This window comes from Mirounga leonina, unplaced genomic scaffold (genome assembly GCF_011800145.1).
Source record: "Mirounga leonina isolate KUSES-001 unplaced genomic scaffold, KU_Mleo_1.0 Mir_125, whole genome shotgun sequence".
Classification (NCBI taxonomy): Eukaryota; Metazoa; Chordata; class Mammalia; order Carnivora; family Phocidae; genus Mirounga; species Mirounga leonina.
This window is the reverse complement of record NW_023270305.1, coordinates 13,795,947-13,810,396: the sequence shown is the minus strand read 5'-3', so window position 1 is coordinate 13,810,396 and position 14,450 is coordinate 13,795,947. Positions and strand designations below refer to the sequence as shown.

The window sequence follows — 14,450 nt, the reverse complement described above, 5'->3', positions numbered from 1 at the left end:
CATCTTGGGAAAGCAAGGGGGGGACCACTTTTCTTGTTCTCCCTATGGATCATTCTTCCACTCCAGCAGAGATCCATGGAAGCTAGGTAGCCCCCCACTCCTGTAACTGGGGTCAGAGGGCAACAGGGTATCCCCATGGTGTATGTCCTCAGGTATACATGTGGTCGGCACAGCCAGCCTCGCCCCCAGAGCGCTGCTCTACCAGTTCCCATGATCTCTTCCCTGCCTCCCTTCCCCAGGCTGAGCTCCAGAGATGCATAGAGGAGCCAGGGTTCCCTTCCATCCCTGGCCCAGGCCTGAGTGTTCGAGTGAGGCCTGGCACCATGAAGCACTTGGGTCCCAGCAAAGCCTAGAGTTCCCCAGCGGGCTGCCATATAGGATCTCCCACCCTGTGGCTGCTCTCAGTGGCACACCCAGAGCAATGGGGATGGGTGTGAGGGAGAGGTGGTGTGAAACCAAGGCCCAGAGAGAGAGGATGCTGGCTGAGGAACAGGACTTACCTGGCCAGAGCGGGACACTAAAACCACAACGTGGACTCTAGGAGGAAAGTCAGAGCAGTCCAGGGCTTCACCCCTCGCAACAAAGACAGAGGCCGCATCCCACCCCCATCACTTGTGGCTGAGTGACTGAGGGCAGGCTGAGCACAGAACCTTGAAGCCTTATTATTGTTAGTTGTAGTCCTAATAGGGGTTGTAGGATTATTTTTTCAGAGAAAGATAGTTCTTTTCCCTTCTCCATTTCCATACTCAGACTGTGGGCCTGCGTGCAGCCCCTTTGTAGGCCCAGAGGCCTGGAGCATGTGGGGAAGGGTCATGGGGGGCATGGGCCAGGCAGTGTGTGCTGAGCACAGCTGCATGCTGGGCCTTGGCCTGCTCTGTGCCTGACCGGTTCCCCCACTGGGCCAGCCTGACACCTCTCTGAGATTTCAGAGCAAAACCCAGAGGGAAAGAGAAAAAGTATCACGTTTTATTGTTCAGGTAAATAAATTCCCCCTTCCTATTCCATCCTCGGCCAATCCTAGATGATACAGTTCCCCTTCTGGTTCCTCTATTGCAATGCTTTTCAAACTTTTCAGGGTTACAGAGTTCTTTTAAAAATAATAAACACACTTCCCTCAAAACTTGGATCTATAATTCAGAAAAAGGCAGCCCTGTTTGGATTACTGTGAGGGTGAGGCCAGTAAATCTTCCATTCAGCCCTCGTTCTCAAAAGCTCATTGGAGCAAGCCCCATGCAGCTCTCACTGGGTCCCAGTGGGGCCCATGGCCCACGCCTGACCTGCCTGCCCCCAAGACCAGCCAGGCCTGGGGCCAGCATGAGGCTGCTGAGACAATCTCTCCTTTTCTACAGCGGGGTGTTCTCTGATCAGTGGTCTCAGCCGATTTCGACAGCCAGAGACCTGGCTGATGTTGACTATTTTGAAAAGAATTACAGACTGACCAGCTTGCCTAATGCAAAGGATCACTGGCCGAAGCTGAACTTCAGCCGTGATCTATCTAGGCCTTCGGGTTCTGAGCTATCAGGGCTCAGAAGTCCTGTCTACCTGGCAAGGCCCAGGCCAGTGCAGAACAAGGAGAGGAAAAAAATCACTAATTGTTGCCTGCTTTCTTTCCTTCATCCTCATTGCCACAGCATCAGGGAAGCATTGAGAGAACATTCCAGAAGGGTTTTCTGAAAGCCTCCCTAAAGAGGGAGAAGAGCACCGTTCTTACCCTGCCCTGCGCCCCAGAGTGCTAGCTCTCTACTACCACGTGCCCAGAATCTCCCCGGCCCACCTTTCCTCTTAGAGGCCCTCAGAGCCTGGTTGCTGGCCACTCCGTTGGAGGAGATCAGGGGAGGAGATGGGGAGGAGCAGGGTGGCCCAGGCCTGGAGGGTGGCCAGGTTCATCTAACCTTGCTTTCCCTGAGGCATCTGAGACCCACATTAGAAATCACCAAACCCTTGCCTGGGAATGGAAGAGAGCAGCCAATACCCTGAGGCCTCCTCCCTCATCAAGGCTCCAGGTTCTCCTGGGCTTAGGGTTGGGAGAGTGGCCACCCAGCCCCACTCCTGTGACCAGGGCAGAGCCTGGGACCATCCGCTCCTTGCCCAGCAGGCTTAGGCTGAAGTGAGAAGCTGTGGGGTGAGGTGTCCCTGGGATAAGGAGCCCCCTGGGGAGTGGGGGGTCTGCAGGGCCAGGGTCTAAGTCTGCAAGTGTCTCTGGTCCACACCCTCTCACTCACATCCCCTTGTCTCCTCATTTCTTCCCCCTACTCAGCAAAGGCAGAGAGAAGACCAAGGGAGGCAGAGATGGCGAGCACAAGTAGGTGTCCCAGGCCAGGGCGGAGCCCATGGGGCCCAAAGGCTCCTCACCACAGGGTGTGGATGTCGGGATGGCCCGTCTCAGTGGGCTTGGGTGTGGACTGTCCTGGTGGAGCCAGCACCGGGGGATGGCAGGGCAAGGGAGGTCTGTCCATCTGGCCATAGGGGGTGAGGGTCAGGGAGGGAGGGGGCGGGGGTGGGGGGCAGGCAGGTATCTGGGCCTACTGGTTTCCACTCCCTCCTGCCTCCTTTCAGTGTCTTTTGACTCTTCCTCTACTTCCCTGTTCAGCTCTACACCCACGTACCAGGCCCTTAGGCTTCCCTGTGAGGGAGGGAGAGTGTGACTGAAGGCATAGGAGTGGGGAAGGCCCAAGAAGCCAATGGCCCCCTAAGAGTCAAGGCAGGGCTGGGAAGGTGGACATGCAGGCCTGGAGGCCCAAGGAGGACAGACTCCGGGCCTGGAGTGGCCACAGGGGTGGCTGGGACATGAAGCCCCTGAAAGCTAAGGGGAGACGAGCAGATGAGCACTCTCTGGTTGTCTGCACAATCTCCATCCCCCAAAAGGCTTCCTGTGGGAGGGAGAGATCAGGGGCTATCTGGGAGAGGGCAGAGGTGGGGAACCCAGGTGAGAGGGGCCAGCCACAGGGGCTTGGAAAGGCTCAAGGCCCGGGGCTGATATGAGTAGGTCTCCCAGGGTCCCTCAAAAGCACATGCTGTCCCAAGAACTCTCCAGCATCCTGGGGAATTCACAGGAGCAGTAGTAGTCAGGGCTGACCAGCTGGAGGGGGCCTCTGGGCCACAGCCCTTTCCTAGAGACGACAAATCTGAGTCCCAGAGAGGGGAAGTAACTTGCCCCAGAATAGGAGCAGAGCTAGGATGACAACACAGGGAGTTTAGCTTCTGACCCAGAGTTAACAATAGACCCAGGGAGTTTAGAGCGCTTGACTGTACTCTAAATTTAATTTAATTCTCCAAATACACTGATGCAAGCTGAAAAGCCAAGCATGTGGTCTTTATTTTCCAGAGAGGGAAACTGAGCTTCAGAGATGTTAAGAGATTTACCCCAGAATGTGATGCCAATAAGCTAAAAACTAGTTGACATGAGAACATCATGGGGACACCAGGACTGTGGCTTTAGGGGCCTGGGGTGGTCAGCACGGGTATGGGGTATGGGCCTGAGACCTCTGCTTGCGTTAAGATCCCGGGGGACTCATCGTCGTCCAGTGCTTTAACAAAAGCTTATTGAGTTCCAACTCCCACTTGTTACACACGAGCAAAAGCACTACAAGGCGATGGCACCGCGTGGGGAAAGTTCAGGCCCAGGCACCTGTAGGGTGGAGGAATGTGCCATGCTCTGAGCAAGGGAAGGAGCCGAAGGCAGGTCTCACACCAGGCTTGGAGAGGGAGCCAGAGAGCTGAATCTGGGGGCCGGGGTGGGGGTGCGGTGAGAGATGATGCAGACACTGAGCTGGGGGTCCCTCGTAGAGAGAGGTTTCGAGGGGTATGGACCCTTAGATGTAAAAGGCCTCCGTAGAAGGTGTGCACAGCCTGTCCCTCCCCCGGGCTCTGTCTGCGAGGGGCGATGCTTGAGGGCCCTGCCTGGTTTCCAGCTCCTCAGTCTGTCCCAAGCCAGACCCCCAGCGACGCAGACTGGCCGCAGCTGAGGCGCCTCGCAGCGCAGGCACATTGTAGCCCCGCTGTAAACGCTGGGTCCCTAGCACTACCTGATCCGAAGCTCTTGTCACCTCTAGTCAACACAGGGGATAAAGTCAAACAGCAATTTTTATTCGTATTTTAATGTGTAGGGCAGGAGGAGGATTGAAAGGGGAGGGAAATGAGATTGCTAAAAAGAGATTATAAACCAGTTGAAACTCTTTCGCCTGGGGAAGAACAATTATAAAAACCGTTTTAAATCCCTGAAAGGTTATTGTGTGGCAAAGCTGGCTAGTTTGGACCTCCCTTGAGGAGAAATAAGTGGAAGTATGTGCCAGTTGCAGTAGGAAAAACCGAAGGATCCAGCCATGAGAGGACTCGTGCTCCCCGTGAGTCCGTGAGATGTGGGGAGAGCTTGATTTGGGGAGGTGGGAATCCATTGCCTCGAGGCTGTTCGCTTGAGTCTTGCACGGGGTTGGCCACCGGGGAGAGCGGAGGAGCCAGCTCCCGGGTGAACTGTGGGCCTCCGTACACAAGGGCCTCCCAAGCCTCCTGCTTCCCCCGGGGCGCACGGGCAAACACGTCAGTTCGGAGACAGGTTCTTGTATGAAGGCTCAACCTATCCTGCCCAGATGTGGGAAGCTCTTTGAAACTAACTGAAATTCAACACACTATGAAAAACAACTCTACAGCCTGCAATTATGAAATTAGCTGCACTTGGGACAAAGGGATTAAAAGAAAGAAAACCCACCAAGAGGCACGTGGAGCACATGTCCCCAAGTTTGCAAAATGTCGCTGTTTCAACAACGCGGAGAGCCAGAGACCTGTCCCTGTCAGGCAGGAGGTCCCCCTGATTACCTGAGGCCTGAGCTGGTGAGCCTGGAGTGTGAGGACTGAAGGTGGGCAGCCAGGCCTGGAGTCCACGGTCAGGCAGAGCAGCCCCTAAGGCACAGCCTCCAGAAGAATACACAGACCTGAACTCACAACATTTATTTTGGCCTGTGTTCCCAAGGGGCCCTGAGTGCATCCCCCAACCACGACATCCTTCTAGATCTGAGCCGTGGAACCAGCAAAGAAATCATCAGGTCCAGGAATTTAAAAAAAGAGTTTACAAATGAGTGAACTAATGTTAAAATCTTTTCCCTAGAGGGAAAGAGTGGGCTACATTGTTAGGTGCCTATCATTCTGCCTGCAGTGAATCCAGCCACGGGGAAGCCCAAATGTGACCCTGAATCCTCAGAGGGCCCCACAGAGGCCCACCTCCCCTGGCTCCAGCTTCTGTTTTCCTGCAGCCGTGAATGAGGAGCCACTTGGTTGCAAAGTAGTTTTTCACTGAGTTGATGATTGGCTTGTTTTCTTCGTCTCTTAATAAAATGCAGCATTTTATGTAAAAACGAAAACAAAAATTCAGTACACCAGCGCACCAGTCACCTAGTCAACAAATTCCACATTTTGGAAATCTTAGTCTTTAACACAAGTGGATAATCTTCAACAATCCCTGCCTAAGTTCACATTTATTCCAAAAATCACCTTTCCCCTTTGCCAAGGGGAGCAGGCATGGTCTTTCTGGAAAGCGGTGCAGTAACAGGCAGAAGAGGCTGCTTCTCTAGTGAACTTCTGCTGTGTCATCGATCAGAAAGCTCCAAAGGGCAGTGCGAGCCGGTGACATCACGCTCTGCTGCAGGCTGTCCAGATGAATTGAGGAGCAGGTCTAGGAGAAACAAACAGGTGGAAAGCCCACAGTAAGAATTTTGAAAATTACATTTACCCTACACATTCTGCATTTTTCATTAAGGGAGAAATCATGATTTTGAGATATTTCCAGGCACATAGGAGTACCACCGGTGAACCTGTCCACCTGAGATGCTTAAAATTATGCAGGGTCTGGGAAGAGGGGTTTCTCCTTTGATTGGCTTCAGGGTACAGTAGAGAATAGTAGGAGAGCATAGAGTTTTGGGTTTTTTTATGTCTCAATCTTTGCTTCCAAATATATTTGTTTTAAGAAAGAAAGTGACTTTCAAACTCAAGGGCCGTAACTGCCCAAGGGAAGCCCCAGGCCCTTTTCTACATGGGTGGGTCCTCAGGACCAGTATCAGAAAGCCACAATTCCCTACTACTGGAACGCCCCCAGGCCTCAGGCAGCAGATACAGACCCTGTCCCAGGATGCCAAGCAGCTGGCTTCTCCAGGCAGGACCTGCTTCTGACCCAACACAATGCTTTGAGCTACCATCTCAGAGCACTTTCCCAGGAGCTTTAGGGCAAGGGGAACAGGATGGGGGGTTGGTGCAGCGCAGAGAGTTGGGGGCTGAGGAGCAGGCTACGCGTGATGGCATTGTGTAGGTCCCACACAGCTTGGGCCTGGGGACTGTAAGGATGGCATGACCCAGAAATGGCCAAGAAGCGATTGTACAAAGCCAGCCGTCCAGGAGACTCCTGGGTAATCCAGGCAACTGGCAGTCAGAGCAGAAAAGCTGGGCAGAATGGAGTCCCAAACACTGAGACAGGAAGCAGAGTGAGGACCCACACTAGGCACGCATCCTGTTGCAGGGGTCAGATGTAGCCAGTATCCCCACCCTTAAGGCCACCAGGCCAGTGTGAGCCAGGCAGTTTGGTCCATTCTCACGGCCACTCAGTTGTTCCTGATGAGGTCCCTGACCTATTCCATGTTTTGTCACCAGCCATTAACCTTCATGGCAGTCTCTTCCAAAATGCATTGAGATTGAGATTATTTGTGAACAAGCCCCTTCTTTGTAAGTAAACCTGGGTAGTCTGTGGGACTCTTCATAGATGGCATCCCCATCTGTGGGTTGTGCTGGTCCATGGCCCACACCTACACCTACAAGTGCAGGCCCTGGAGACTCTTCACTGAAGTTCCAAATGGTCAGGATGGGATGTCCAGCGACAGGGAAGTGCAATCCTATCGTGGGCCGAGGGTGCAGGAGTTGCCGGCCTTGGAGGTGGGGGCTCTGCCCTTCAACCCCAGCGCTCGGAGCCTCTGAGTCTTCCCTTGGGCTGAATGAGGAAAAGTGTATGTCCCTCCCAGGATTGCTATGAAGATGAAATGAGCAAACACCTAAAAGCCTTTGGCTCACAGTAGGTGTTCAAGAAAAATTATATAATTAATCTCTTGTTGGCACATAGGTATATACCTCCCCTTATTAGAAGGGGAGAAATTTCCTTTCCCTCTCCTCCATTGTGACGTTCCAGACAACATGATGCTGGCTAGTGTGGACACATCAGTGTTACCCCAGCCTTCCTTCACCCACCTCGTGACTTTTTAGGAAACCATAGATACACTGCTATTTTCTAAGCTGTGAGCTGATGCACACGGAAGGGTTCTTGGTCACTCTCTCACTGGGATGCAGACTCATAACCCTCCATGTCTTGCCTGGGAGTAAAGAAAGCAAAGAAGAGTAAAGAAAGGCCTGGGGTTAGGGTCGGGCCAGATTTGGGGGAATAAGATTGGCCCCCAACATGGAGTAGAGGGGCTTGAGGTTTTTAGGCCATCCCTACAAGGACAGAAAGGTTTTGCCCAACCTCACATTACCCGGCATAAAGAGCAGGGGGTCTTGGGAACCATAGTCAAAGCTCCACAGGGAGATGTGTGACCCAAAGGTGGGTGGGCTCTGCTGTAGGTGAGCTCAGAGTTGGAGCCTCCATCTCGCCCCACCTGGGCCTACAGGATGACAGAGCTACACCCAGGAGGAGGGAGAATGGGAAGAGGAGGGAGTCAGGTATCCAGCTCTTGCAATATTGATGGGGTAATGGAATATTGCACTTTACCCCGCACTGATCCTACTCCGGGTCCCTGCTGGCACCAGGGACCTCAGGCTCGGCTGCAGGGACATCACTGAAGGGACACTGACGGCCCTTGCCCCCTTCCCTCAGGCCCCCTGACTGCAAGGCCCTTCACCTGGGGGCACAAGGCCACTCCAAGCCAGAGAAAGAGGTAGGAACTATGGAGTCTGCATACGTTCCCGGGGGTTGGTTGAAAGGAGGGATTCCACAGTGAGTGGGGACAGGCAGAAGGGGTGTAAGCCAGCACCAAAGACAGATGGGAAAGGGCCCATCTCCTCCTCCTCACTGGGGACCAAGGAGAATCCGAGGGCATGGAGAGGTTGGGAAAGACAAGGCAAGCTTTGATCACCAGCACCATTTGAGAACTGAGCTGCTAGTTTCAACCACATCCCCCGCCTCCTCCTTGTCCTCTGCCCTCTGATCCTGTTCCTGTCCATCTGTCCTGATGCTCGGTCTCGGGTCATGTGGCTTTCTTTCCAACCAGCTGAGGTGGGGTGCTCAGATAGGGAGGAGATGCTCGGAGGCATGATGGAGCTCAGAGCTCTAAGACCGGACTGAGGGAGAGATCAGCACAGGCCCCAGGAGGGCTCCAGTTAAAATCGTGCTTTCCAGCTGAAGGTCACCTTCTCTGATCGCTGGGCCCTGGCTTGCTCCTCGAGTGGTGCGAAGGCACGGGGAAGGAGGAAGTGGTGGGGTCTCCTCTGCCCTAATTCCCCCTCCTGGCTCCCGCTTTAGAAAGTCTGGCCCCCAACATATCTCAGGACCAGCAAGTGAGGGGCTGGAGTATGCAGCTCCTTTCTCTTACGTGTTCTTTCTCGGGTTTTGCTCTCCTGTGTTTGTGTGTCTTCTTCCTGGCGTCCATCTCCCTCCACCTCGTTCGGGTGCCCGCCTCACAGAGCCGGGAGGAGTGTGTTCTCGGCCATGAAGCTCGGCAAGAACCGGCCCCACAAGGAGGAACCCCAAAGACACGGTACGGACGCGCGCCCCAGCCCAGCCAAGTCTGAGGCCATCTCTCTGCACCGGACAGAGACCAAACCCCTTCCCTCCGTGGGCAGCGCCCCAAAAGGCTCTCCTGTGATTGGCCGGCGAAGCCTCCTAGGCGGGCCCTTGGCCTCCCATTGGCTGCCAGCAGAGCCGGGTCCTGAAGGTGGTCTTCGGGAAGGGGGCGCTCCTAGCACTAAGGGTGGGAAGAGCATCTCCTCTGGTCTAGAACTGAGCAGAACCCTCTGTCGGATGGGCCTGTTTATAAAAGGCTCCACCAGCCCTCTCTGCTCCCCGCTTTTTTCCTGCACACAGAAGCCTAGAGATTGTTCATTAGAGAAGGGAGTAACAAAAAACGAAAGTGGTTGGACCAGTTCCCTATTTCTGGGGGGAAAACCAGCGCGTCCTGAGAATGCTTACTCAGTGGCAGGACTTAAAGTCCTGCCTTTCCCCAAGCCTTCTCACCAGGCTGCAGGGAAGGCTCCGGGGAGGAGAGGCAGGCTGGGGCCTGGGAGCTGACAGAGCAGCAGGGCAGCAGAGAAAGATCACTCTGGGGGCGCCTGGGTGGCACAGTTGTTAAGCGTCCAACTCTTGGCTTTCAGCTCAGGTCATGATCTCCAGGGTCCTGGGATCCAGCCCCACATGGGGCTCCACACTCTGCGCAGTCTACTTGAAATTCTCAATCTCTCTCTGCCCCTCCTGCTTGATCTCTCTCTAAAATTAATCAATCTTTTAAAAAATTAAAATTAAAAAACAAGACCAGTTACAATATCAATTAAAATCAATTAAAATCAAAGATCAAGATTAATAGGAAATACTGCAGGTATACGGGCCATAACATTCTAAGCAGATGCTACCAAGTAAACCCAGAAATTGGCTGTTAGCTTCCTGGATGCTGAAGCAAAAGGGGAGACAGTCTGTATCCCACCATCTAGTCCACCTAACTGGCCTTTCTTCGGCAGATGAACCAGCAGTACTGGAGATGGAGGACCTTGACCGGTTGGCCATTCGGCTGGGGAATGGGCTGGACCCCGACTCCATGTCTCTAGCCTCTGTCACAGCTCTCACCACCAATGTCTCCAACAAGCGGTGAATATGCAGGAGTCACAAAGCCCAAACTGCCTCTGCCCCATCAGGCAGGACCCCGCTGTGTGTGGAATTGGGGTGGGGAAGAATCAGGGTCCCCCACCAGCTTCTTCCTAACCCTGCCCCTTTCTCCTTTTCCTGGATGTCTCCCACGCCTCGGTCCCTACAAAGTCAGGAGCCTATTCCCAGGTCACTGAACACCTCCAGGCCAAAGGAAATCACAGAGCTGCCCAGCCCACATCTGAACCTGTTGACCTACTATCTATCTCTCTTGTCACTTATGTCATTAGCTAGTCCTCTCTCTTGGGGCCTCAAAACAACTAATCCCCATCCCCATTCCGTTTGACAGTCCTGGAGTGTTTGAAGCCCATGATTCTGTCCTTCTGCTGTTTGCCAGGGTCCAACCACTGCCAGTGCCCACCTCCTCCCCTGCAAGCAGTCCCCTTACACCAGGCCTGACTGTACATTCTCCTTCTCAGGTCCAAGCCAGACATTAAGATGGAGCCATGTGCCGGGCGACCCATGGATTTCCAGGTAGGTGGGGCAACTCAAGGCTGCATACCTTGCAGACTCTACTCAAGTGGGGAGTTCTGACCAGATGTGCTTTGTAGACTCTGTGGTTGCATGGATCTGAGGGTCATAGAGAACCACAAGCTGAATGTAAATTCCTAAAGTAAGCGTGTTTCTGGGAGGCACTTGTAAAAGTGTCATAACTAAAGAGGCACAGGCCTAAAGAGGAACTTGAGAACTCTGCTCATGCTGGTTATAGCCCTCCCAGGATTTTGTTCGTGTCCAGCACTGGACTTCATAAAGTTAGAGGGACCTGGAAAAACCATAAAAAGACCAAGAAGCACCACTATATATATTCCAACAATTAAAATAAGAGCCTCTGAAGAAAGATTTTTTTGGTGTGCTTTTTAAATATTGTTTTCTATTATTTTAATGCCAGAAGTAATGTCAATCTTGGTTATCCATAGATGGTGAGAATGTGGGCGGGTTTTTCTTCTTTTTCTTTTTCTCTGTGTTTTCTGAAATTAACAGTTAATTTTTCTGTTTGTGTGTTTCTAAAACTGGAGACAAAATGGCCGAGATAGGGAGAGATTTAAAGCCATTGAATTGTAAATGTGGCCATAGTGCTTGCAGGATGGGTCATGAGCATGGCTGGTAGCTGCTCAGAGAGGGCCACACAGGACAACTGAATCCCAGTGCAGCCCTCCAAGCCTGGGGACCTGGTCCTGAGCTTTGCAGGGCCACACACCCAATTTTGTCTCTTCTGGCAGAGTTGATCAGAGCCTGAGAGACTGAGTTACACTAACACAACCCACAACCGACTAATGTACAAGCCAGAAACACCTAGTACTTGTTTATAATCTGGAAGCAAGAGGGCCCATGGACCACCCATTGCTCTAGACCTTCCCTTAGAGTCTAACAAGACCCGGCTTTAGGTCAGAAGACTGTGGGCATTCCTAGGACTGAGTGAGTATGCTCACTGGTCAGAGGAAACAGAGCCTTCAAGAGACCCCACCTGGCTGCCACTGTATCAGAACCAGGGCCCAGAATCAGAATGCGCCTCCTCTCCCAGGTTAGAGCTATATCTTTTTTTTTTTTTTAAGATTTTATTTATTTATTTGCAAGACAGAGAGCGTGCACAAGAGCATGAGTAGGGGGAGGGGCAGAGGGAGAAGCAGGCTTCCCGCTGAGCAGGGAGCCCAGTGCAGGACTCTATCCAGGACCCTGGGATCATGATCTGAGCCGAAGGCAGACGCTTAACCCGCTTAGCCACCCAGACACCCATAGAGCTGTATCTTCGGTACTCATTTCCCAGATGCTGTGCGTACCACCCCATCGTTAAGGACAGCCCCACCGCACCTCCCTCAGGTGATGGTGTCAAGGACTAGGAAGCCCCTTTCTTTGTATCAGTACATCTGGTCATGTTTTCTCAAGGACATTCCTTTTCTCCTTAATCCTTGCTTCAGTTTCTTTTCATCCGGTTGGCAACCGTCTTTCCAGGTGCTCGAAAATTCGCCCCAGGCAGTGGTTTTAGCCAGCCTCAAGCCCTTGGGCTCCTGGGAGGTCTGGGAATGTCGCTCCCTCCCGTCTCTGCCACCACCCAAACACAGACTATCTTAAGACTTCCGAAGGCTTTTCTAGGGCACTGGGCTCAGGGCTTTGCTCCCCTGTTTTCTGAGCATAGGAAAATTCCAAAGAACAAAAACCTCTTTGTCTTTGTGTTTTCAGATACTGTTCCCCCTGTACTGTCACCAGCCTGCCACATAAGGGCATGTAGAAAATGGAGTAATTGTTGTTCCTGTTAACATAACTTATTTTCTTGAAGGCTTACTATGAGCCAAGCGCTATGCTGCGAGCTGTATGTGTGTTTTCCATTTAAGTTAATGTAATTCTTTCAACCATCCAAATATAGGTATTACTACATTTCATAGGTGAGAAACTGAGGCACAAGGAGGGTAAGGAGCTTACCCCAGGCCACACAGTTATTCAAAGGTAGAGCCAAGGGTGCCTGGATGGCTCAGTTGGTTAAGCAACTGCCTTTGGCTCAGGTCATGATCCTGGAGTCCTGGGATCGAGTCCTGCATCAGGCTCCCTGCTCAGCAGGGAGTCTGCTTCTCCCTCTGACCCTCTCCCCTCTCATTCTCTCTCTCAATTAAAAAAATCAAACCTTAAAAAAAAAAAAAAAGTTAGAGCCAGAGTTCAAATCCAAGGATGTCCAACTGAAGCAGTCAGAGTGACTAATTTCTCTCTAATTGAGCCTTTTGGACAGTCACCCCCTCTGGTCCCCATTCATCTTTAGCTTACTACTACTGCTTGTTTTCAAAACTCTTTCCAACTGCTTCCTGACAGAGACTTTTATTGAGTGGACCACACTTTCTCCCTCCAAAGACTTTCCAGACATTCTGCAATTGAACAGACAGTTGTTGTATTTAACCTGGTAACACAGTATTGTCCAACAAGTTCATTCCCATCTCAACTATAAATATGAATACAGTTTGAGAGAGAGCCCTGAGGGTGCAAGAGTGGATTTATTCTTGCTTCCAATAAATACAATGTACAAGGCAAGAAAACTTACCAAAGTAACGTCAGTCTGTGGAGAACTTGTATTTGCCCAGTTAGAAAGACCTCAGAAAGCGCACCCAGCTGGTGGGAGGAGAGGGCCTTAGCTGAACTCAGATGCGGGAAGGACCCTGAGGGCTCAGAACAGTGAAAAGGCCATGGCGTGCCCATCCCCTTTGCTTCTTCTGGTTAGAATGTATGTCATGTGTAAACCCTTTCCTGATTATTGGCATCTCGAAGGCGAGAGCTGCAATGTCATCCCAGTGAATATGCAGCTTCCCCATCAGAGTGAGCAAAGCTCAGCACTTGGCAGAGATGTTCTTGGTGGGTCATGGAGTCCTGAGTGTGTTCCCTGCCCTCTCTTCCGGGCACCAAGACCTAATACATTTTCGCCTCCATGTCAGCTCCCTGAACAGTGACCCTAGACCCCAGCCCCGAAGGCAATATTGTACCCATTTCCTAGCTGGTCTCTGTACCACCTCTGGCGTGATCTTCTCAAAATGCGTATCTGGTCATGTCACCTCGGCCACCCGGAGGGGAGAAAAGGTAAAGGGTGTTTCAGAAGGGCAGCACTGACGGGCCTGCCCCCTGCCATCTCCAGCTCCCCACCACTGTTCCTGCAGCACAGTCAGATCCCATGGAAGCAAGTCACAGAGTGCCATGATTCTTGGCTTCTCCCACGGCAGAGATATAGGTTTACATTCAGCCTTGTTCCTTGCAATGGCTTTCATGAAGTCACCTAGGGATTAGGTCCCTTATCTTGGGAGAGGAGGGCTGAATAGGTGATTACAAAAAGAGCCTCCCTGGTCAGCTGGTTGGTCCGTCCCTTTGTGGGTCTATTTGCCTCCCCATCTTACACCGTGGAAATATCGAGTTCTCTGCTGATGACTGGAGAATGGAAGGAAAAGATGGCCAATCCCTTCCCTCAGAATTTGTTTTATTTTATTTCTACTTTTTTTTTAAAGATTTGTTTATTTATTTGAGAGTGGGGAGGGGCAGAGGAAGAGAGAATCTCAAGCCGACTTCCCACTGAGTGGGAGCCAGATGTGGGGCTCGATCCCATGACCCTGAGGTCATGACCAAAATCAAGAGTTGGACGCTCAACCGACTGAGCCACCCAGGCACCCCTCAAAATTTGTTTTAAATTTCAAGTCCAAGTGATACCTTTCCCCTCCATATAGCCCCAGGTGGGGGTGGGGAGCCAGCAGGAATGACGTTCTCCTTCCCCACCAACACCATGCACAGACCTCAGTGGTGCACTTTCAGGGTTCCCCTCAGGGGGCACCCGTCAGCCAGCAAAGAGCACCTTCTGGAGCCTCTCTCTCCCCACTCCACCACCCTCTGCTCCTTTCAACCCTCTGCCCTCCTCCTCTCCCCACCCTTTGGGTCCTGAAAAGGAATAGGGGGCAGAAACGCTAGCATCATTTGCTGGGCCTCTGGATAAAAAACATAAAAACTAACCAACTGCTCACATTTGGAAGGTTAATCTCATGATGGCATATCTTATTACCTTAATAAGTCAAAACTGTGTCTGTCTACTTCCCAGTCTTGAGTTACAGTC

The 14,450-nt window shown here is 52.1% G+C and overlaps 1 protein-coding gene across 3 annotated transcripts in view; it reads left to right on the top strand.

Annotated features, from left to right (window-relative positions):
• Positions 1–14,450, top strand: part of OTOF (otoferlin) — a 92,993-nt gene that overhangs the window by 45,617 nt on the left and 32,926 nt on the right. For 2 of the 3 annotated variants that reach the window (XM_035000455.1, XM_035000453.1), the window contains exons 6-8: positions 8,650–8,723; positions 9,697–9,823; positions 10,300–10,354. In XM_035000455.1, coding sequence (XP_034856346.1) covers positions 8,650–8,723; positions 9,697–9,823; positions 10,300–10,354 — 256 coding nt within the window. Of the gene's footprint in view, positions 1–2,257; positions 2,303–8,649; positions 8,724–9,696; positions 9,824–10,299; positions 10,355–14,450 lie in introns of all 3 variants that reach the window. The other variant, XM_035000454.1, reaches the window with a different exon arrangement.